Raw genomic sequence first — 23,922 nt, forward strand, 5'->3', positions numbered from 1 at the left:
AGGGGCGGGAAGCCGCGTCCTAGCGGGAGCTGGGTCCGGGGCCGCTGAGGAGAAGCGGCTGCGGAAGGGAGACTCCTGTGGAGGAGCTGAGGGGACAGGCGGCCGGGGAGAAGCGGGCAGCGTGCAGGGCGGCGGGCGGCGGCGGGCGGTCTCAGCAGGCTCCGGCCGGGCAGTGCCGGCCCCGCGTCCGCACCGGGAGCCCGCCCGTACTGCCTGCCGTGCAGGTCGGCTGGCGAGGTTGGGGCTGAGGAGAAGCGGCTGCGGAAGGGAGACTCCTGTGGAGGAGCTGAGGGGACAGGCGGCCGGGGAGAAGCGGGCAGCGTGCAGGGCGGCGGGCGGCGGCGGGCGGTCTCAGCAGGCTCCGGCCGGGCAGTGCCGGCCCCGCGTCCGCACCGGGAGCCCGCCCGTACTGCCTGCCGTGCAGGTCGGCTGGCGAGGTTGGGCTCTGGGGGTTCGCCGTGTGCGGAGCGCCCGCGGCCTGGCCTGTCCCCGGAGAAGGCGGGAAGGTGCTTGCGGGCGCGTACCCAGTACTCCCGCTGCACCCTGGTGCGAGCAAAGGAGCCAGCCTGGCATGCGGCGGGCAGGAGACTCGTGTCGGGGGGGGACGGTGGGACCGACCGCGGCGTCTACACAGCGTGCGGACCTGTGCGGACTTCGGGAAGTACTGTGCGGAGTTATGTGTTCGCGTGTCTCCCCTGCGTGCGCGCCTGCGCCCGTGTGGTCCGTTGTCCGGGGCGGACCGAGGAGGGCGTCGGAGCCCCTGGGACTGGTTAGGACGGGTGTCAGCCGCCAAGTGGGTGCTGGGATTCGAACCCGGGTCCTCTGCAAGAGCAGCCAGTGCTCCTGACCGCTGAGCATCTCTCCTCAAGACCGGGCCTTGCTGTGCAGCCCAGGCTAGCTTCAGCCACCGCGCCTGAGCCCCCCGGGAAGCTGCGCTCCTGGTGCCCGGCCCCGGTTTGGCTTTAATGGGATTTAATGTCCGATTCTGTTGCGATGCTGACTTCTCCGTGGCACCTACCCGCGCTTTGCTAAAAATGGTTTCTCGGCAGCTACTTGTTCACTGACATCCCTGGGAAGGGTGAGGGTCAGCGGGAAGGCCGGCGGCCGCTGCTGGTGGCCGGTGTCCTGAGGTCTTCTCGGGCTGCGGCGGCTTCTAGAGCCTCGGCCGCTCTGCTGGGCTCCTGCTAAGCAGGGTCAGTGTTTGGGGAGGATGAGCGACGAGAGGACGCCTGGACACAGCCAGCCCCGCGCTGCCTTCGGCTTTCTCGGCTCCACGCTCCGCTCCCGCCTTTTGCCGAAGGAGTACAGGGTGTGTGTCGGCCCGGGCCATCAGCAGTGGGAGGTGCACCAGGTGCTTCGCTGGGTTAAAGAATGACCGCCTCTGGGTTTTTATTTAGACGGGGTAGGCAAGCTGCCGTCCTATGAATCGAGTCCCTGTGTGGTCTGTGTGTGGCTCTAGAGCTAAGGGGGCTGGTTGGGGACGGTGTGTGTATGTGTGCTTTCTGATGGAGGCCAGAGGTCAGGAGCCTTCCTTGCTTCACCTTTATTTTGAGGCAGGATCTCTCCCTGACCTGGAGCTGGTCCTTTTGGCTAGCCCGCCTTCCCGGTAAGCTACGGGGTTCTCCTGTTAGCCCAGTTGTGTCCTATCCCTCCCCACCTCCTGCTGGGGTTACAGATGCATGATGCCATACCTGGCTTTTACATGGGTGCTGGGGATCTGAACTTGGGTCCTCAGGTTAGCATAGACCTTTTTACCAGTCAGACTATCTACCCAGCCCTGGTTCATACATTTAAAAAAAAATGTTTTTTTTTTTTACATTTTAGTGGATTAAAAAAATTTCTTGCCCAGCATGGTGGCCAACGCCTTTGATCCCAGCATTCGGGAGGCAGAGGCAGTCGATCTCTGTGAGTTTGAGGCCAGTCTGGTCTCCATAGTGAGTTCCAGGCCAGCTAGTTCCAGACCCTGTCTCAAAAAGACCCCCCCACCCCAAAAAAATTTCTTTTGGTTTATTGTATAAGTGTTTTGCCTGCATATATATAAATGCACCCATGTGTGCAGTGCCAGTGGTGGTAAGAAAAGGGCATAAGATCCCCTGAAACTGGAGTTACAGTTAGCCTGTGGGGCTGCTAAGGTCCCCTGGAACTGGAGTTATAGTTAGACGTCATGTCATATGGGGGTGCTAAGAACTGAATGCAGGTCCTCTGTAAGAGAAGCCAGTGCTCTTAACCACTGAGCCATCTCTCTGGCCCCTTTTACATTTTTTAAAAATTCTGTGTATGTATGGGTGTACACGTGCCACAGCGTGCATGTCACGGTGTGCATGTGGAGGTCAGAGGAAAATTCATATCCATCAGGCTATCAAGCCCATCTGGTAGCCTCTCATACCTTTTTTTTTTTTAAAGCGCTACATAGAAAAAAACAGACTGTGTAATAGAAACAGTGTATGGTACCTAAAATGTTAACTAGCTCTTTTTAAAAATGTTTGACTAGACATAGAATCCATGATGTATCATATCCTTTCCTGTCCCCCCCTTATCAGAAACAGATTAGAGTTGTTAACTATTTTGGGGGAAATAGTACCAAGCAGGGACTAGGGAAGATGTACACTCACCATGCACTCATACCTTACTGCAGTGAGTATATAATGTTCATGTGAAAATAGATCCTAAGGAAACAGCTGTTAAATCATCACAGGGCAATGCAAACACGTCCTGAGTAACTGCTGAAGTTTAGGGCTGTGGCCTTGGAGACTAGTTCTCCTTGAGCGCTGGGGCTCAGCTTTGCTGGTGGAGTCAGCTGGAGGCTTGTTCTTTCCTGCGTTTTCAGCCTCTTAGAGCTCCAGTGTGGTGTGGGCAGGTTGGTGGAGCAGAGTCTGGGTGGTGGTCTTCTTCCTGGGGGTATCATTAAAATTACCCAAATTCTTAAGTGTTATAATCAAATACTGTGTGTAAACTATTTTAAGTGTGAAATGTCTCACATTAAAAGGCATATTAAGCCGGGTGTGGTGGGACATGCCTTTAATCCAGCAGAGGCAGGCCCAGGCAGATCTCTGTAAGTTCAAGGCCAGCGTGGTCTACATAGCGAGTTCCAGCCCAGCTGGGGCTACAGAGAGACCCTGTCTCAAAAAAAAAAAAGGGCATGTATTATATTGGTACTACAGTATTTGTATGTACATGGACATATGTAGCATGTTACATGGGTTTTATGGCATCATCTGGGAATGAAGCAGTAGAGCTAAGGGAACATATGGTTATTAAAATGTAACATTTAAGTGTGCTGAAATTCACTTTAAGAATTTAAAAGTTACTTTTGAAAACAATTCAGATGTGTTTGCCTTCCCAAATTGTGTACCAAACTGTCAACTCAAGGTACATGAGGATGAGCACAGTCTTCCCTGCTCTCAGAGGGGCAGGTTGAAGCCTGGAAGAACAAACATTGTTGTGCTGTTTTGCTTGAGGCAGGGTGCCTCTTCATTGTCCATGCTGACCTTGAACTCCTGGGTTGAAGAGCGCATCCCCAAGCAGCCTCTTGAGTAGCTGGAACTGCAGGTGCACACCAGCACACCTGGTGTCTGAACTTCGTGTGTAATCGATGACACAGGATTGTTTTGGAAAGCACTTGGCATAGAGTTGTTATTGTTGATCTTAGCTGTTACAGTGTGAAATAAATCAGCTGACAGTGAGGTGGGAGCAGGCAACACTGAACAAAGACATTTCAACAGAAGTGCTGAGCATAAAGCTGGGCAGCCTGAATGAGCCCAGATACCAGGAGCTACAGGTAGTGTGAAAGGGCCAAGTCTCTCAGCTGATAAAGCTCCAGGTTATACAGAACATTGCGCTCTAGCTGGGTGGTCTGCAAATGTGAAGCGTCTAAAACCAACAAGGAGATGGGAAATGGAAAGCTGGCTGTCTAACCATAAGAAGCTGCCAGGCAAGGCTGCACTCAGGTGGCAGCACTGGGTACAGAGTTCCTTGTGGAGAGAAGAGCAGCGACGGCCATTGTGCTAAACCCCATGTGCCTCACACCACAAGACTGATGAGAGCAAGGGGACTGGGCAGTTCTACAAGACAGCGAGCTCCCTGTGACTCCCAGAAGCCCATTGACTGGGTAGATGTCGAAGGAGTGAGGGACACATGGAGCCAGGTCCTGCTCATGCTGAGATAACCAAAAATGTCTGGGTATTGCCAATATATATCCCTTGGGAGCCAAAACCAAGTAGTTCTGATACAGAGGATTTAAGCAAAGTAATGAGTGAGCCAGTGGATAAGGACAGAAATTTGTGCCTAGTAAAATGAAATGTAGATTCTCCTCAGTCTCATAAACACAACAAAATTGACCATATATTAGGCGCAAAGGAAAAACCCAAGTTTCAAACAAGTAAATCCCAGCTGGGTTGGTTTATCCAACCTGCAATCTTAGCACTTGGGCATGGGGGTAGGCAGGAGAATTCCTGTGAGTTCAAGGCCTGATAGGGCTACATAGGGAAACCTTGTCTCAAAATCAAGCTCCTCACCTTAAATAAAGACCAGGCAAGGTGACACATGCTTGTAATCCCAGCAGTAGGAAGTAGAGGCAGTATCAGGAGTTCAAGGTAGTCTTCAGCTGCATGAAACTCTCATCTCAAAAACAAACCAAAGGGGCTGGAGAGATGGCTCAGCGGTTAAGAGCACTGGCTGTTCTTGCAGAGTTCAGTTTCCAGCACCCGCATTGCAGCTAACAACTCTAACTCCAGTTCTAGGGGAATCTGATGCCCTCTTCTTGGGCATTGCACGACACAGGTGCACTTACATAAATGCAGGCAATACACTCATAAAATTATAAAAATAAACCCAAACAAATTCTGTAGTTTAGAGTCTGAAAGGAAAGCTGAGTGCACCTACCCAGAGTCCTTTCTGTATCTCTCTTGAAGAGATCAAAAACTATTTTCCAGACTGAGTGGTGGCAAACACCTTTAGTCCTGGCACTCAGGAAGCATAGGCAGGCAAATCTTTTGAGAGTTGGAGACCAGGTTGGTCTACATAGGGGGACCGTATTTCAAAAGCTATTTTCCAACTCTTGACAAGTGACTATATACATCAATTCTCAGGAGAAAGAAACTAAATCCATAAGTGCATTTACTAGAAAAAAGTAAGCAATTTGATATTACAGCTTAAAAAACTAGGAAAGTAAAATTCAAAGAGGGATGCATTTGATTTTTGCTTTTGATAAATCCTACTAAGAAATTAGAAAAAACTAAAAATTATGACAGGTTGAAGATGACAAATAGGAACACATCATATGTACTTTGGTGACAGTGACTGAGGAGCTGTGGGTAGTGTCTGAAGAAGGTAAAATCCGAGTTGACCTAGGTAGAGCATCTACTGCTCTGTACTGCTGTGTACCCAACACTGATGACGTCAGAGTCACTATGAGCAGGAACAGAGCTGCTTGTGTCTGTAGTGTGCAGAAGTTTGTGCCCAGAAGGAAAGGACCCCTCAGAAGAAGTCTGTCATAACTGGTCGGGATGGAAAGGAGGCATGCTTTGTTCTAGCTGCTGGTCAGAGGTCAGGGGTGACTCAGTGAGATGATGCTGTATGCAGTAGAGGAGTGGGAATTAAGCCATTCCAGACAGAAGTGGAAGCTGTGTTCAGAGGCCTGGGGAAGATGGTGTGGAGCTTGGAGGAACCCTGAAGTGGCTGGTTGGGGCCAGGAGGGAGAGGAAAGCAAAGTCCCAGTCAGCATTGGCTCTGCTCAGAATTATCTAGAGGCCAATAAGGATTCCCTGAAAGATCTTAGATATAGTCAGAAGTTTCAGAGGTCTCTCAAAGACTTGACAAAAGCAAGCAAGCACAGTCCTGTAGGACATGAGCCGTATCTTGGGCACATGGTGTCCTGATAGGACCTCGGAGGGTCTTGGGCAGCCTCAAGGGTAATCCTTACTTTCACACGGGGCACTCAAGGTACCTGCAAAGACTCACCCTGCACATTGCTTGACCTCCTGGGTATTGCTTTGAGATCTGGGTACAAGACTTTATGACCCTGTAACTCTTAGATTTTGTTGGGTTGTAAAGTGTGATTTATATGGAGAATGCCAAGGTCTCAGAAGTCTTAGGAAACTCAAGTGAATCTATACATCCTTAAGTGGGGAATAGATGGAGTCAGGAAAATTCCTGAGGTGTTCTCAACGTATCTTTTCCTTTTAATCCTTCTAGTTTTTCTACAATTATATTCTTGTTTGTAATTCTAAATAAGCTCATTTTCCCCAAATCTTTATCTAATGGTTTTTGCCCACAATTCTTACTGTAAACTTGGAATAACCATGTCACAGGCTGACTTCTGGCTGCTGGGACTCTCCTCCCCTAGGTTAATTAAGCCATTCGCTTTAAATTTGTCCTCACATAGTCTCAGGCCGTGAGCGAGATGTAGGTAAGTTCTTTGCCAGAATGTAACACAAATGGTCTGTAATACAATTCCTAGTTAGAATCCTCTTTCCTATCTGAAGCCACATGAGCACAGTGCTACTCCACTTTCCTGTCAGCCTTCCACTCTGCCCATACCATTCTAGAGCTTCCTACTCTCATCTCCAAGCATTCCAAATTCCTCCACAGACACATTCCAAAGGCTTGGAAACCACATGGTCAGGTAGTCACAGTAATGCTCCAACTTCTTGGTGCCAGTTACTGTGTCAGGGTTTTCATCACTGCAACAAAATACCTTGACATTCATAATTTAAGAGACGAAGGATTTATTTTGACTCACAAATTCAGAAGTTTTACTCTATGGTTGGCTGGATCCATTGCTTTTAGGCCCATGGCAAGACAGAAACATCATGGAAGGCCATGGTGGAGAATTACTGCCGGCAAGCAGAGAAGCAAGGGTCAGGTTAGGTGTACCTTTTAAAGGCGTGCCCCAGGCACCTATTTCCACCTATGAGGCCCACCTCTTAATAGCCCTTTTGTTATGAATTCATCAGTGGACTAACCCACTAATGAAGTCAGTACCCTCATGACCCAGTCACTTTCAGTTGTATCTCCAGCTGAGGATCAAACATTTAAAACATGAGCCTCTTGGGAGGACACTTCAAATCCTAACCATAACACCAATTCATGGTGCTTCCCTGATCAGCCACCTTGACCGCTAGCTAATTCAGATTTTGAAAAACACCATAGTTCATAAATCAAGATTAACATGCACCAAAGTTACAAAGTTATTGAATCCTCTCCTGACTTCCTTGTGAATTCTGTTTTAGAAGCAAAATTGTTATATTCTCAAACAGTGTTATATAAGAAGGAACTGAAGGACTTTGGAGCTAGAGAGACCTCAGGAAACTGGTTAACCTCTTGGTATGTGTTCCATTGATATGAACCTTACCCATTTTCAAAAGCTGCTAGATTATCTGGTCATTTGTAGTGCAAACCCAGTAATTCTTAGTAAAACAACCATCTACCATGTGCACCCTTTCTCTGGACTAGGGGTTGGAAAAGGCACAGAGGGAATGACCTGGGAAGACGAGAGTTGGGGTGTCTTGGTCACTGAGAGATGGGATATTTTCTTAAATCTGCCAGGTGATGACTGTCAGCTGTAACCTGATCAGGGGATGTTGACCTTGGCACCTCCCCTTAGACATTCCATGTGACCTGGGCTTCCTCATAGCTTTATGGGTTTCCTTACAGCCTTGAAGAGAATTGCCTGCAGAATTAGTGGGTCATACAGACAGACTCAGGGAAGCTCCCTTACAGCCTGGTGTGGGGGAGGTTGCTCATAAAATCAGGGTCATCTTCACAGCTGAAGGGAGTGGAGGGTCTTCCTTCAGTCTTGTGATATACAGATTCAGGAGACTTTGTCACAGCCCTGGTGGCTTCCACCCTTAAGGAAATGTTAGTTTCCTTTCTCAGTGCTATGAGCAATACCTGACAAGGAGCACTTTAAGGGAGGAAGAGTTTATTTTGGCTTACGGTTTGAGGGTACACTCCTTCACAGGAGGGGAGACATGGCAGTGCAAGTGGCTCTCTGTTGTGAGAGCTGCAACCCCATTTTTTTGTTGTTGTTTTTGGTCTTTTTTGAGACAGGGTCTCCCTGTAGCCCCAGCTGTCCTGGAACTCACTATGTAGACCAGGCTGGCCTCGAACTCACAGAGATCCGCCTGCCTCTGTCTCCCAAGTTGGTTTGTAGTCGCCATGTGGGTGCTGGGAATTGAACCCGGGTCCTCTGCAAGAGCAGTCAGTGCTCTTAACCTCTGAGCCATCTCTCCAGCCCAGATTTTTATTCTCTTAAGAGTAGTTGGGATGGTATCTGTGTGGCTTACAGTGGCATCTACCAAGAAAAGCCATGGAATCTGCATCAACCATTAGGATCAAAGGCGTGCACCAAAGTAGCAGATGCCAGGTCAGGCTGTGCAGTGCTGCTTAGCCTTTTGGCATCCACCAGCTAGTGCAGGTCCAGTGAAGTCAGCAGCAGCTGCGGGAGAAGCTACAGACTGATTAGGAGCTCATCTGGTGGAGAACCCACAAAGCCGTCCCAAGAAGACACCAAACAAAAATGGGTGAGGGTGGGGACTTGAAGGGAGGAGGGGTCTGTGCTCTGGTAAGGGACGACCTGGGACTGTAAAGACTCACCCCTGTACTTGCTCATGAGTCTATAACAGTTGTTGTGAAGTTGTTTTTTGACAGCGGCGACTTCGTTTGTTTACCGCTCCAACCCAGCGCTTGGGACAGGACCCAGCAAGGAGAAAGGCCTCGGCAGATCCGCAGAGCGAATGGTGGTACCAGGAATTGCGGTCGTGGCTCCGTGCCGTGCCTTCCCGCTCACAGACTGCTGCGGATGAGCCACACTGCCTTTGGGTTTACACTCATGTTTAATGATTACGTGGTGCATGGTCGTGTTGGTCTCACCATTCCCCTAAGGCTGGGTATGCAGAGTCTGTTTCCACGTTTTATTATTGTGAATAAAAGACATCTTACCATTCAGCTTCTCTTGCCATGAATTTTCTGTTGTTTATTCTGAGAATCGAATCCTGAACTTCAACATGCATGAAGATTTGCATGTGCTAAGCATGTGTTCTCCTACTGAGCTGTACTGCAGACCCTTACTATGAACTTTAAATGATTCTGAGTATAAAATATATTATTTGAGGTTATTTTTAAATATTTTTTTATGTGTATGCATGTATTGCCTGCATTTGGTAAGTGTACCCGTGTCATGCAACACCCGTGGAGGACAGAAGAGGCTGTCGGATCCCCTGGAACTGGAGTTACGGATAGTTGTTAGCTGCCATGTGGGTGCTGGGATTCAAATCCGGGTCTTCTGCAGGAACAGTCAGTGTTCTTAACCGCTGAGACATCTCTCCAGCCCCCCGTTGAGGCTATTTTTAAAACTGTTTTATCAAGGTTACTGTTACAGACATGATGAGGTTTTTTTTGTTTCATTTTACTTTGTTTTTGTTTTTGAGACAGTGTCTTATTATACAGACTGGGCTGGTCTTGAACTCACAAGAATTCTGCCCACCTCTGCCTCTGGAGTACTGGGATAAAAGGCATGTGACACCATGCCTGGCCAGGCCCAATGAGTTTTTAGTCGGTTGGTTGGTCGGATGGTTGGTCGGTCGGTCGGTCGGTCGGTCGGTCGGTCGGTCGGTCGGTTGGTTGATTTTTTTGACACCAGGTCTCCCTGTAGCCCTAGGTGGCCTGAAACGCTATGTAGACCAGGCTGGCCTCCATCTCACAGAGAACTACTTGCCTCTGCCTCCCAAATGCAGGATTTAAAGGTGTGTGCCACCATACCCAGCTTTTGAATTATCGTTTTAAATTTAGTTAATATAATCTTTTCCAAGATATCTGACTAAGGGGCTGGAGAAGATGGCTCAGCCATTAAGAACACTGGCTGTTCTTTCAGAAGACCCGGGTTTGAATTCCAACACCCACAAAGCAGCTAACAACTGTCCATAACTCCAGTTCCAGGGGATCGTACACCCTCTTCTGTCCTCCTCGGGCATTGCACCACAGGCAGTACATTCATACACATAAGATAAAAAAATAACATTTTTAAAAGTCTAAGTAAAATCTTAGGCAGATCTAGTAGGTTGGAATTGCACACCCATTGGCTCTCAGGTGCTCAGATTTTATAAAGCTGTCCACCAAGAAGAGAGTTGTGTTGTGTGGGGTGGAGCCCTGGCTTTGCTCAGGGCAAGGATGCCTGGCAGTCTCTCGACGTGGATAAGGAAAAGGGTATAAATAATCTTGGTTACTAGAAATGTTACAGAATCATGATAAAGCAAACTATTAATTTTTTAAAAATGATGTCATAAGAAAGTTTCTCATTTAAGTTGGAATCAAGGTCAGAATCTAAGATTAACTTGCCAAACTTTCTTAATTATTACAAAATATTTTGTCTTAATCTGTTTGCTATTGCTATAACAAATTAACTAAGACCAGTAATTTATAAGTAATACAACTTTATTTGGCTCATGGTTCTGGAGGCTGGAAAGTTCAGTGCCTGGGGATGGCCTGGTGCTGTGGTGTAACTTGGCAGAGGGCAGCACATGCTGAGACAGCAGGCTAGCCCAGCACTCACTCTCTCTGTGTTAAGACACTAATGCCATTAATAGGTGTCTACCTTCATTATCTACATAATCCTGATTGCCTCTCAGAGACCCCACCTTCAGATAACATTACTGTGAACTGGGGAGTTAAGTTTCTAACACATGAACTTTTGGGGAGCACATTTCAAACCATAGCACAGCTTTCTTGCCAAAGAGATTGTTCTAACACCAAACACTAAAATGTTAGAATATAAGCTTTCATTATGTGTAAAGACACCTTGGTGGACTGTCCCTTCCGGAGCTTCCCTTCATCCTTTGATAACTTTAAACTTAAAAAGTATTTTGCTTTGAAGCTGGGCATGGTGGCGCACGCCTTTAATCCCAGCACTTGGGAGGCAGAGGCAGGCAGATCTCTGTGAGTTCAAGGCCAGTCTGGCCTACATAGTTCCAGGACAGCTGGGGCTGCAGGGAGACGCTGTCTCAAAAAGACACACACACACACACACACACACACACATACACAAAAGTATTTGCTTTGAATTTCAGACACAGACAAATTACAAAGATCATACAGATTTTCCAAGGTGCACCTTCTCCAGTTTTGTTGGTTTTCCCTCTGATGGTGCTGGGAGTCGAACCCTGGTCCTTGTGCATGCTAAGCAGGCACTCTACCACTGAGCCCTTCCCCAAATCAGCATTTTACTCGTCTTGCTTTGTTGTGTTTGCTGTGTCTCTTACTCTGTGTAATAGATATAAACATACACATTTAAACATGAGAAAACTGCAGATCTGATGTCTGTCTCTGGCGACAGACCAAAATATGCATTTCAGAACAAGGACTCTCCTAACTGACCCCAAACATGATTGCCAAAGTTAGGAGGGTAGCTTTGATACAGTGCTGCTGTCTCCTCTGACTTACTCAAATTTTAGCATTTGTCTCAGGAATGAGATTCCTTAGCCAAGAGCACTTGTCGCAGACCCGGTCCAGAGGCACACATTGTACTGCTGTTTGAGGCGCCGTCAGCCCCTTGAAATGAGCGCTCTGAAGAGCACTGGCCATTTCTTTTGTACTGTACACAGGCCAGGGTCACCAGACACCTCCTGGCCGTGGTGTACAGTTTAGTCGGATGTTGGTGGTGTTCAGAAATGAACAGCGAGGGAACTAGCCAAACCACTTGATGGGGTTTCTTGTAAGAGCGGGGACTGCAGAGGCAGCCACAGAAGTACCATCACTGTGCATCTGGGAACATGGCCCAAGTATCAGTCACAACTTATGTTTTGGTCAAGAAGGGTGATAGAATTCAAACATGACCATCTAGCCACTGGGACAGTAATTGATGTTTCAGGTAAGAATCCCTGGAAAGCCAGGCGTGGTGGCACATGTCTTTAATCCTAGCACTTGGGAGGCAGAGGTAAGAGGGTTTCTGTGAGATGGAGGCCACTCTGGTCTACATAGTGAGTTACAGGCCAGCTGGGGCTGCAGAGAGACCCTCTCTCAAAAAAAAAAAAAAAAAAAAAAAAAAAAAAAAAAAAAAATGAGTTCCAGGCCAGCTGGAGTTACATATGAAACCCTGTCTCAACACAAAGCCAAACAAACCCCTCCCAAAACAGTGGCACAAACCAACTCTTTTTGGACTTCATCCATACTTTTTTTTCTTAATACAGGTCTTAAAAGGTGTGGCTATCCTGGAGGAAGCATGTCACTGGGGATGTGCTTAGAGAGTTCTTAAGCCTTGCCGTATCTCCAGTTGCTCTCTTGCTTCCTGTGCCTGTGTGATGATGTGAGAGCTTAGCTTCTGCTACTCCTGCTCCAGCCACCTCCAGCCACCACGCCTCCCTGCCATGCCATGATGGACTCCATAAGCTCAAATAAACTCTTCCTTCTATAAATTGCTTTGGTCAGTGTTTCTGTCACAGCAACAGAAAAGTGGCTAACACAGATACCCTGATATTCTCCTTTTTTTTTTTTTTTTTGGTCTTTTTGAGACAGGGTCTCCCTGTAGCCCTAGCTGGCTTGGATTCACTATGGAGACCAGGCTGACCTTGAACTCACAGAGATCTGCCTGCCTCTGCCTCCCGAGTGCTGGGATTAAAGGCGTGCGCCACCACGCCCAGCAATACCCTGATATTCTAATCACAAGTGGAAACAGCAGCTTGACAGTGGAGAGACCTGATGGGAGCATGGCCACTAATACAAGGTGTTGAATCATGGGTCTCCCCATAGGATGCACTGGGAAAGGACTTGGGTGCAGGCCTTTCATCTTAGAATTGGTGATTTCAGAGCTTTCTCTTGTCCCCACTTCTTTACCTATGTATTTGTATTGCTAAAGAAAACACCCAGCGGCCTTGTGAAAGACAGTAAGGCAGTTGCTCCAGGAGCACCTTAGTAGGTGCGGGGACCAAGCAGGGAGCTTTGCAGTGGGGAAGAGGCTGGCTTGCCTCACAGTGTAGCAAGAGAATGTGGGGGTTTACAGCCCAGGAGCACGGTTCTGCATGGAAAGTCAGTACAAGGTGTTGGTGAGGGAGATCTAGCTAGCCTGACTTGACAGGGTTCCTGCCGAGGGTAGGCCAGGGTCACCAGGCACCTCCAGGCCATGGTGATGGGGGGGGGGTGTTTAATCAGGTATGTTGGCGGGGACTGCAGAGGCAGCTGCAGAACAGAAGGGAGCTCTGCTTCGAAGGGTGTCGACCTGCCTGAGTCTGGCCTGGTTAGGGGCTGCCAACAGCAGTGTACATGCACACTCGTACTCCACTTCAGCTGTGGGCCTAGGAGAGCTGCGAGGTGCTTTGTCCTTTGAAGTGTCCCCTTAAGTTCTGAGCACACGTTCTAGGCTTAGGTGGCTGTTCTCTGAATTGAATGAGCCTTTGGTTCCTTCCGTTGCAGAGTGATGACGCCTGTCAAGCAGCTGGCACTACGTGCTCATTGATGTTGTCCCTTCTGTCCCTTTCAGTGGAGGAGCCAGGCAGTTATGTGAAGGTTTCATCGGACAGGTGTGTAACACACATGGATACATACAAAATGCACACGTCATGCCTGCTTATGTACTCTTCAAGGCCGGGGTGCACACTGACACTTGGCCTTTCTACAGAGCGCCTTGAGGCCATCTCCGTACTGTCACTGAGGAGCTTGGCTCTGAATATCTCCTGTATTTGTTTTCCTAGACTGGCGCCTCCTTGGTCTTAAAATCCTCCAGCATATTTAACTTTCTTCACCTACAACATGAGCCCACAAGATACGCCTCTGAGTCCTCCACTCAGCAGCAGGCAGCTCTCTGTAGGCCCTGCTGCAGGTTGGCAGGCAGACTGACCAGGTGTGAAGAGGAAGTGATAGCGCTACTCTTGGAATAGCAAAGAGCGGTTTCAGAGTTGAACTCGCCGTGTGCAGGTTGGGAGAGGAATGACCTGAATCTGCCTTATTTTTCCTGCTTCGTAACCGAACATCCTCCGTGCTCTCAGAGTGGTGGGAGAGCACATGGTGTGTGTGTGTGTGTGTGTGTGTGTGTGTTTGTGTGCGTGCATGTGTGTGTGTGTGCGTGTTTGTGTGTGTGTCTGTGCATGTGCGTGCATATGTTCTGGTAGGAGAGAGGCCTCTGGGTCAGCCCTGGTCCCCCACACCAAGTCCCCTTTTGTGTGCAGCACAGTTGTAAGAAAAGAGCTGCACAGTTGTGACACTGGGAGCTGGTGTCTGGTACTGAGCATGGGCCCTGGTGAGAGCAGAGGGTCCCTGCTGTGCCCTGGGCTGTGGGCACGTCTGCTTAGGGAAGCTCCCGACCTTCTCTGTTCTGGAGTGCAAGCACGCACACATGCACGCTCAACTAAATCTTTCTGGGTTGTTACACTGACCCCATCTTCCCAGGTATGTTCGTTGGTCATCTTTTAGCCAAGTTTGCTTAGGAAGCCTCCTCAGTGAGACTTGAAAATATTCATGGAAAACCAGCAGGACTGCTCCTGCTGTGTGCTGTTGCCCTCCAGATCTCTCTGGTGCTTACATGGGAAGTGTCAGTGAGAGCTTTCCAGAAGCTGGCACAACTACATGGAAGCCAGTATGCTTTGGAAGCAGTGGAGGACTAGCGTCGTCTACTCCCTGACATGCACTTCTGGCCTGATCTGGCTTTTGATGTAGCACTGCCCTGTGGTGTTGGTTCTAGGCTCTGCCCCCAGAAGAAGTGCCTCGGTGCGTTCGCAGCAGAGGCCCATGGACTGGTCACTCAGCAGGGCCAAGGAAGGGAGTCATCCCTCTAAGGGGGGCCAGTGTCTCCTAGGTCAGCTTATTTGGATGAGTCATTTAAAGTACTTCTATGTCTTAGAGGTCTCAGACCTTCAGAGCTTTGCACCTTTACTTGGCTGATGGTTAGAGAGCTCCGTTTCCCAGGCTCTGGGATTCTCAGTCTCTGGAAAGACTGCCAGCTCCAGTTGCCTTTTCTGTAAGGTGGAGTTCATGTGTGCCCGCTGCGTGTGCCTTTTCCGTAAGGTGGAGCTCATGCATGTTCACTGCGTGTGCCTTTTCTGTAAGGTGGAGTTCATGTATGCTCGCTGCGTGTGTTGGAGTGAGAGAAACGGCACTGGCCTAACTGACAAGAACTTAGGACAAGCCCCTTTCCCTCCAGCAGCCTTTGTGCAATGCAGATGCTAGTAGAGAACAGAAAGGCCCCAGGCCTGCGCAGTGTCTTTTCCTGTCCATCTCTATGGAAGTGTCCTGAAAAAGAGGTAGCTTTTCCTTATCTCCTTTTTTCTTACATGAACAATGTTGTTTTGGGGTCCTTTTTTAGGAAGTCTACTTGATGTTGTGAGCCAGAAGCTTCCCTTTGACTTAGAGCCTTGCCTCAGCCCCACAATCCATCACCACTTCATTACAATAATAACAATTTAGGACCAGTGAGATGTGCTTGGCACGTAAGCCTGGCAACCTGAGTTCAATTCCCAGAACCCACTTGAAGGTAGACAGAGAGAATTGACTCCACAGTTACCTCTGAACTCTATGTGTGTGCCAGACATGTGCTCACTCACACATGACATCATGCACATCACACAATGATAATATATAATAAAGACTTTAAAAGCCATCAAAAATTTAACTCTGCTATACTTAGAGCAAGAGTGCATGGTGTCACAGCAAGCAGAGCTGGAAAGGGCCTTGGGCCTTGAGGGACAGAGTCAGAGCTGGAGAGGGTCCTTGGCCTTGAGGGACAGAGTCTGAATAAGCAGTTGAAACTCCTGCCTGCCAGAGATGAGTAGAGGCTGTTGTTTGAAGGCCTCAGAGAGACTCCCTGAACTCTGAGTGGAGGCCAGGCTCACTGGGGAAGCTGTGGAGGAGGTAGTGTGGGTGCTGAAGTCTGCTCATAGCTAGCCATGCACACAGACCAGGAGAGAGTAGGGGCAGGGTTCCTAGGCAGGGCAGGACCTGTGATGGGAGAGTGTGGGTACAGGGAAGGAAATAAGATGGTTGTTTCAGGGTATATGCTTGGAGGTGGGGAGGGTGGTGGGCTTAGGCCAAGACAGCTTTATGGGGAGCCACGTGACCAGATTTGCATTTAGAAAGCCTGGAGAATGGACTGGAGCAAAGCCAGACTCACACTCTGATAACCAGGTAGATGCTCCAGTGACAGGGCCTGAGGGGACCGTGCTGTGCTGGAGTCAATGGCTGGAAGGGCAGGTAGAAGGTAAATTGAAGAGAAGTCAGGATTTAGAGGAAGACCAGACTTGAATCAAGGCCCTTAAGGATGCTCAGGGAAAGTGCAGGTGTGCAGAGCCTGTTTCAAGAATAGAGTTCAAGGGGTTTGAGAGATGGTTCAGCAGGTAAGAGCACTGGCTGTTCTTGCAGAAGACCCGGGTTCAAATCCCAGCACCCACATGGCAGCTAACAACTGTCTAACTCCAGTCCCAGGGGATCCGACAGCCTCTTCTGCCCTCCACAGGCATTGCATGACTGTACCTACCTACATGCAGGCAATACACACATATATGTAAAATTAAAATATATATATATTAAAAAGAAAAAAGAATAGGGTCCAAGCCATGCGTGGTGACACACGACTTTAATCCTAGCACTCAGGAGGCAGAGGCAAGTGGATCTCTGAATTTGAGGCCAGCCTGGTCTACATAGTGAGCTCTAGGCCAGCTGGGAATACAGGGAGACCCTATCTCAAAAAAAAAACAAAAAAAAAAAACAATTGCACTCCACCTTATGAGTGAGTGACTGTCTCGGTGATACCAGACTTCTGTTGAAAGTTTTCCCACCTTAAGTGTGTGCTCTGTTGGTAGGAGGCTCTTAGTGCTGGGGCTTGGGGCCATGGCTCTTGTTCTTGTCTAATTCCCCACAGGCTTTCTGCTGTTGGCTCAGCTTCCCCTTCCTGATCCTCAGGAAGTCCTTGGCATGGCTGATGTCGCCTGCTTAACATAGCTTCCGTGACACTACCTGGTTCTATCCGTGTTCCACCAGCTGCTATGCGTCTGAGGTGCTGTGTCCTCATACTCTGACCACCAGGCCATCTTGCACAGAGCTTCCTGTCTTCCTCTGGCTTCCTTCAGTCTCTTGGCTTTGCATCTGTGCATGTATGTGGTGGTTAGAATGAAAATGTCCCCCATAGGCTCCAAGTATTTGGACATGATAGTCCTATTTTGGGAGGTGTTAGAAGGTATGGCTATCCTGGAAGAAGCACGTCACTGGGGTGGGCTTAGAGAGTTCTTAAGCCTTGCCGGATCTCCAGTCACTCTCTTGCTTCCTGTGCCTATGTGATGATGTGAGAGCTTAGCTTTTTCTGCTCCTGCTCCAGCCACTTCCAGCCACCATGCCTCCCTGCCATGATGGACTATAATTCCCTGGAACCGTAAGCTCAAACAAACTCTTCCTTCTATAAATTGCTTGGGTCAGTGTTTCTATCACAGCAACAGAAAAGTGACTAATACAGTAACTGGTACCAGGAGTGGGCTGTTGACTGTGAAGAACCTGACCATGTGGGGTTTTGAAGAAATGTGGAAGACTTTGCAAGTTTGGGCTAGAAAAGCAGCTGATTGATGTAAGCAGAACTTAACAGGCCATTCCAGTAGGGGCCTGGAAGAAAGTAGTGCTGAGAACAATGTAGTTTCAGAGGGAAATAAGGACTTGAGCAGCACTTGGGATATTTTGGCAGTCTGTCTGGAGTCTGCCCTTGACCTAAAAGCTTGCCTGAGGCTAAGTTGAAAAGCAATGGACCCATTTCTCTGGTGGAAGAAATTTCAAGACAGCCTAATGTAGAAATGATGGCGTGGATATTAATGCTGAATATCATACAGATTTACAGTGAAAAAGAGCAAATGGGGCAGAAAGAAATACAAAGTGTACAGGATGGATTGAAAAAGAGCTCCAGGAAGATTAATGTTGGAGCCCCGGCATGTGATAGAGAGGATCCATTGATAGGGAGATTAAAGTGATTAAGGAGGGGCCTAGCGATTCAGACTTAAACAATGGAGAGAATGCCTGCAGGGCAAGACCACATCCAGAACATGTAAAAGCAAAATGCTGCAGGGATCACTGAAGAGAAAAGCTTCCAAAATGATAAAGCAGGCTGGGGTTGAACTTGAAGTCAAACTTGGCAGTGTCGTTCACCCGGTGCTGGCTTTAGAGGTATGAAAGATGCAAGAGTGAAGGGGTCACCAGTTCTTCCTCCGTGGTTTCAGAGAGCCTCGTGGCCAGGCAGCGTGAAGCAGGGGTTCCCCTGCATAGAGAAGGCCCTGGTAGGCCACTGCGTGAAGCTGTGATGGTGAAGCCTGGTGGGCTATGGAGACCCCAAGAAGACGTTCGTGATGCCAGAGCAATGAGGCATCTGCCAAGACCTGCACACAGGGAGTGGTACCAGCACGAGAGAGAGATGTGTGTTACACACAGCAAAGGTAGAGAGGCTGAGCCACCTAAGCCTTTGGAAGTAAAGTCCCAGGAGTTGGACGTGGAGCTACTGGATTTGTGTTTGTCCTGCTGGTTTTCGGTCTTGTTTTGGTCGGGTATTTCCTCACTGTGCCTCCATTCCTCCCTTTTGGAACAGTAACGGGTATTCAGTTCCACTGTATGTTGGGAGTATGTAACTTGTCTTTTGATTTTCTAGAAGCTTACAGCTATTTACCTGAGTCCACTTTGGACTGTGGACTTTTAAATAGTATTTATTAGGGTTTCAAACAGCAGCAGCTCCCCTCGCTCCCCAACAGGGTCCTATGGACTTTGGATTTTCAAGCCTAAAAAGGGAACTGAGCTGATAAGCGCCTTGGCCTTTGAAGTCAAGGGAAGCAGATTCTTCTAAGAGGCAGCCTGCCTTTCCTCTGATCTCCGAAGACAAGATAAGCAGATTCTGCCTGTTAACCAGAGATTTTAAGAGCTGTTTACTACAACAGCTTTTCCCTTGTCTTAGGAGGACAAAAAAGTAAACACTTCCTGACCCAGATCCTGGCTGGCAGACGGAACGGAGTCAGGTTTACAAGCCCTGCTTTTCCTGCTCCCCCCCCCGCCTGATTTTTCCCCCCCAAACTTCCCACCTTCAGCGCCTTGAAAGCCCCCGTATATAAGCCCCAGCTCATAATCCGTGGGCAAACATTTTCCTTTCCCCAAAGGGAACATGTCCCATGCGAAATAAAGCTCTATCCCGCTGAGAGTTTTATCTGTGTCCTGGTGCCTCCTCCTCCATTTGCTTGTTCTCTGCTAACTTTTTACCTCTCAGTATTGAGATTGATAAAGACTATGGGGACTTTTAAAGTTGGACTAAATACATTTTGCATTTTATATGGTTATGAGCCTTTGCAGCCAGGGGTGGAATGTGGTGGTTTGAATGAAAATGTCCCTCATAGGCCCCAAGTATTTGGACATTTTGTCCCCAGATGATGGTGCTCTTCTGGGAGGTTTTAGAAGGTGTGGCTATCCTGGAGGAAACATGTCACTGGAGGTGGGCTTAGAGAGTTCTTAAGCCTTGCCAGATCTCCATTCACTCTCTTGCTTCCCGTGCCTGCGTGATGATGTGAGAGCTTAGCTTCTGCTGCTCCTGCTCCAGCCACCTCTGCCACCAGGCCTCCCTGCCATGGGACTGTAATTCCCCTGGAACCGCAAGCTCAAATAAACTCTTCCTTCTATAAATTGCTTGGGTCAGTGTTTCTGTCACAGCAACAGAAAAGTGACTAATACAATGCCTGTATATTGGTTTACTAGGGCTGCTTTGCCAAATCACCACAAACTGGGTAGGCTAAGAATAGAATATTTGCCTAGCATGTGTGAGGCCCTGGATTTAATCCCCCATCCCAGAAATCTGTTCTCTCACAGTTCTGGAAATCCAGGATCAAGCACAGGGCTCCACTCCTTTGAAGACTCTAGGGAGGGTCTGTCCTTCCAGCTTCTCGTGACCCCAGCATTGCATTGGGTTCCTGGAATTGAGGTTCTATCACTCCAGGACGTCCTCTGTCTTCCTGATGAACGTGTCTCAAATTTTTCTCTCTCCTCTTACATCAACAACCAGTCACTCCATTCTAAATCCATAGCAATCTCATCTCAAGTCCCTTAGCATTGTCTCACCTGTAATGCCCTGTTTCTAAATCTGATCTGTGCTTGGGTGCAGGACATTGAGAGTGGCACGGCCTTGGGGAGAATGTGGTCATTTCCATGCAGACCTCCTGTACCCTAAGGATGGCCAAGTGATTCCAGCCTAGGCACCTCTGCCTTCATACTTTCCAAAGGGTATCTGAGCATTGCCTGTAGCCCAAGATATCCTCTTTGCTTCCCTCTGAATATGAGCTACTCCTTACCTGTGTACTCATCTTGAGGCCTTCTGGGGCTCTGCTCTTGCAGTGCTCAGGTGGAAAGCTTAGACTCATCCCTCCAGAGGAGGGACAGGGCTCCACTTCTCTGAAGGCTCTGTGCCCCTCAGCTGTTCAGTCACTCACTGCACATACATGCTGTGGGATTTCATCACAGAGAACCCACTGCCCTCACTGGCCATGAACTCACCTGATGACACTGCTCAGCCACCCTGCCCCCGGCTTCCTTCTGCCCAGGATCAGAGGCATGACTTCACTGGTCAGGGGTCTCCTCCATGTGTCACTGCCCCTAGTGATCCTCTGTCCCCACCTGGTTTCCATGCTTTACCACTCCTTACATTTAGAGTTTGTCAACAGTTGGTGCCTGTGCCCAAGCCATTCGCCCCTGTGGCATCTAGTGAAGTCATGCATTAACCCCCTCTGCACTTACTGGCTTCTGGGCCAGTGAAAAGCTCTGGTCACTAGGACAGTCTCAGCATGATGCCGAGCTGACCTTTGGCCAGCTCCATAGCTTGGCCCCATTACTCGGGCTTCTCAGATGTAAAGCAGGCATCGTCAGAGAACCCTCAGGGGCTCTTGTGTCCACGAGGTGGCCCGGCTGTCGCCACTAACGCTAGTGCCTGAGTGGGCACCTGCTTCTTTGAGCCCGCTCAGTCAAGACGTGCTGCTCGTTCCTGCCTTGTCTTGCTTGGCTCAGGCGGTAATGGCTCTGTTGCGCAGTTCCTACAGTGTCTCTGTACCTCCCCTGGTGACCCTTGGTGGTCCTGCTAGTGCAGAACAAGTGGCAGGGCTGCTGATCTCTGTGTGACTGTGTTGGTGAGCTCTGTATTGTCTTGAGTCTCCAGCGCACTGGTCTGGGCCAGCTGGGGTTGATCCCGTGTCCCTGTGCCACTGCTCACGGCCAGTGATCAGCACGATCCCCAGCCACCATTCCAGCTCAGCAGTGAGCAGGGCATTGCAGTGTGGCACAGGGAACAAATGGTCGTCACTTGTTGTGTTACCAAGTTTGTCAGAGCGTTATCTGCACCTGGAGAGCACACCATTCTCACCCCGTGTTTCCTCTTTCTGGTACACCAGTCTCCCCAGACTCAGCAGATAGCAGAAGATGGCCCTTCCCCGAGAGGCCAGATCTGCCCATGCAGCCTGGGAGCCCCCACCTCTCCATTTCACCTAGTGCAGCTGTGGGGTGCCCCTGGTGTCTCTCCTTCCGCTTTACTGTGCCCCCCCATGACTTGTCCTCCAGGAAGGTTGGGCCCCAGTGCAGCACTCCTGTGCTGCTGTGCCCCAGGGCCTTACCCAGTGCTGATACGTGGAGGCAATTACTGGATCCTTGTTGGGGGCAGACCATACAGTAATAGGTTGGGCACAGTAAGTTTAGAGACCCTAAGCAGGTGTAGTGTTACCCAGGAGGGGTAACTGTTGACTTGTAACAGGTTAAGGATTGTTTTTCCTTCTCTATGCAGAACTGTGCAGTTCGAACACATCACATGGTTGCTGTGGCATAAAGGAGACAGAAATGCGGAATGAGGCTCACAAATGCTCTTCTGCTTTTGTTCTCCTAGGCACTGTTCACTGCTGTCTCAAGATGGTTTGATATCTGAAGTACACTCTCATCAACCATGATGGCGACACAGACATTAAGTATAGACAGCTATCAAGATGGACAGCAGGTGAGAACCAGAGCTCTATTCTGCATCCCCCTTCCCTCCAGTTGACCTGGCACTAAGGCCAGCAGCTTTGCTTGCTCACCATTCTGTCCCTGTGAGAGTGCACGTTGAATTTTAAGCACTAGTGCACATTTGTTATAAGTCAGTGCTCAGAAGGAGTTTCTTAGGAATTTTACTACACGTGTGTTTGTATGCATGTATGCACACACATGCATGCATATGTATACATGGAGGTCAGAGGTTGATGTCAGGTGTCTTCTTAAATCACTTTCTACCAGTCTCACTGAACCTGGGACTAGCCAGTGTGGCTTAGACTGGCTGGCCAGCAAGCCCTGGGTTCCTCCTGTCTTCTCCTCAACTCGTTTTTTTGTGTGCGTGCTGGGCATTAAACTCGAGGCCTCATGCTTGTGCAGCAAGCACTTTACCAACTAAGCCATCTTCCCATCCCTGGAAAGTTTACTTCTTGAGGACAGAGTTCATTAGTATTGTGACTTACAGCTTTTGTGTGTGTGTGGTAGTGGTTTTGGGGATTGAACCCCAGGGACTTATGCTTGTAAGATAACCACTCTACCAACTGAGCTGTATCTCTGGCATCCGTTGTGGCTACTGAAGAAAAGCTGGGCACTTGCCTAGTGTTTGTGAAATCCTGGGTTTGATCCTCAGCATGGGGCAGGTGGATGTTTTTGTTTGTCTGCAGTACTTAGGGATGGAATCCAGGGTCCCTTGCATGCTTGGCCAGCACTCTGCAGTGAGCTTGTTGTGCTGACTGTGATTAGGAAGTTTGGTTGTTTGTTCCTTTGTTGAGACAGAGTCCCATCCTGTAGCCCAGATCAGCCTTGAACTCACAGTCTACTTGTCCTGGTGTCCTAAATGCTGGGAATACAGGTGTGCTCCATGTGCCAGGCTCTCAGTGTTTGTTTGTTTGTTTTAAGAAACATTGATTTTCAGAGACATCAATTTGAGAGACAGGACCTGAACAAAGACAGCTGACTCTGCATCCATCAAACCGAGCATGATCATGGTCCATTCTGGGAGCTCATCCTTGGCATTTCTCTCAGAACTGTGCTCTTTGATTTTGTCGTTTGTCTTTTATTTATTTATTTTTTTATGTGTATGAGTGTTTTGCCTATATAGATGTAAGTGCATCTGTGTCGTGCAATGCCTGCAGAGCCCAGAAGAGGGCATTGTAGCCCCGGGATCTGGAGTTATGGACAGTTGTTAGCTGCCATGTGGGTGCTGGGAACTGAACCCTGGTTCTCTGGAAGAGCAGTTAGTGTGCTCTTAACTGCTGAGCCATCTCTCCTGGCCTGGAACTGTGCTAGAACAAAGGCCTTACTCCATATTTATTGAAACAGTGCATCCAGCATGACATGAGAAAGAGAGGAGCCTGTCTTACCAGAGGATTTTCCCTTTCTGGTCCCTGCTGACCTACAATAGCATCCACAGCCACAAACAGATGTTATCAGTCTAGTCCCTGCTGTTTTCACACAGACGGGAGAATCTTTTGTTTCCAGAGAACTCCTTGCTTTCAGCACTTGATATTTTTACCACACATGGGCACGCATGTGCTCACACGTGCACACACACTGTCCTGAGTCGTGGTCAAGGAAGGGGCATAAGATAGCAAAGCTGGGGCTGGAGAGAATCTGAAGCCCTCTTCTGACCTCCGCGGCATTGCACAACACGGGTGCACTCACATACATGCAGGCAATACACTCATACACATAAAATAAAAACAGTAGGGTACTGGAGAGAGGGCTCAGTGGTTAAGAACACTGGTTGTTCTTGCAGAAGACCCGGGTTCAAATCCCAGCACCCACATGGCAGCTAACAGCTGTCCATAACTCCAGTCCCAGGGGATCCCACAGCCTCTTCTAACCTCCACGGGCATTGCACAACATTGTACTTACCTACATGTAGGCAATCCATTTGCACACATAAAATAAAAATAATAAATAAAATATTTTTAA

General features: G+C 48.8%; 1 protein-coding gene across 2 annotated transcripts in view; it reads left to right on the top strand.

Annotated features, from left to right (window-relative positions):
• The first annotated feature begins 8,145 nt into the window (after window positions 1–8,145).
• Pknox1 (PBX/knotted 1 homeobox 1) overlaps window positions 8,146–23,922 on the top strand; it is a 47,901-nt gene continuing 32,124 nt past the window's right edge. For both annotated transcript variants that reach the window (XM_008827372.3, XM_017796707.2), the window contains exons 1-3: window positions 8,146–8,888; window positions 13,402–13,508; window positions 21,848–21,955. In XM_008827372.3, the coding sequence (XP_008825594.1) occupies window positions 21,905–21,955 (51 nt within the window). In that variant the 5' untranslated portion in view covers window positions 8,146–8,888; window positions 13,402–13,508; window positions 21,848–21,904. The remainder of the gene's footprint in view (window positions 8,889–13,401; window positions 13,509–21,847; window positions 21,956–23,922) is intronic.

The sequence above is a fragment of the Nannospalax galili genome, unplaced genomic scaffold (genome assembly GCF_000622305.1).
Source record: "Nannospalax galili isolate Female #2095 unplaced genomic scaffold, S.galili_v1.0 scaffold652, whole genome shotgun sequence".
Taxonomy (NCBI): Eukaryota; Metazoa; Chordata; class Mammalia; order Rodentia; family Spalacidae; genus Nannospalax; species Nannospalax galili.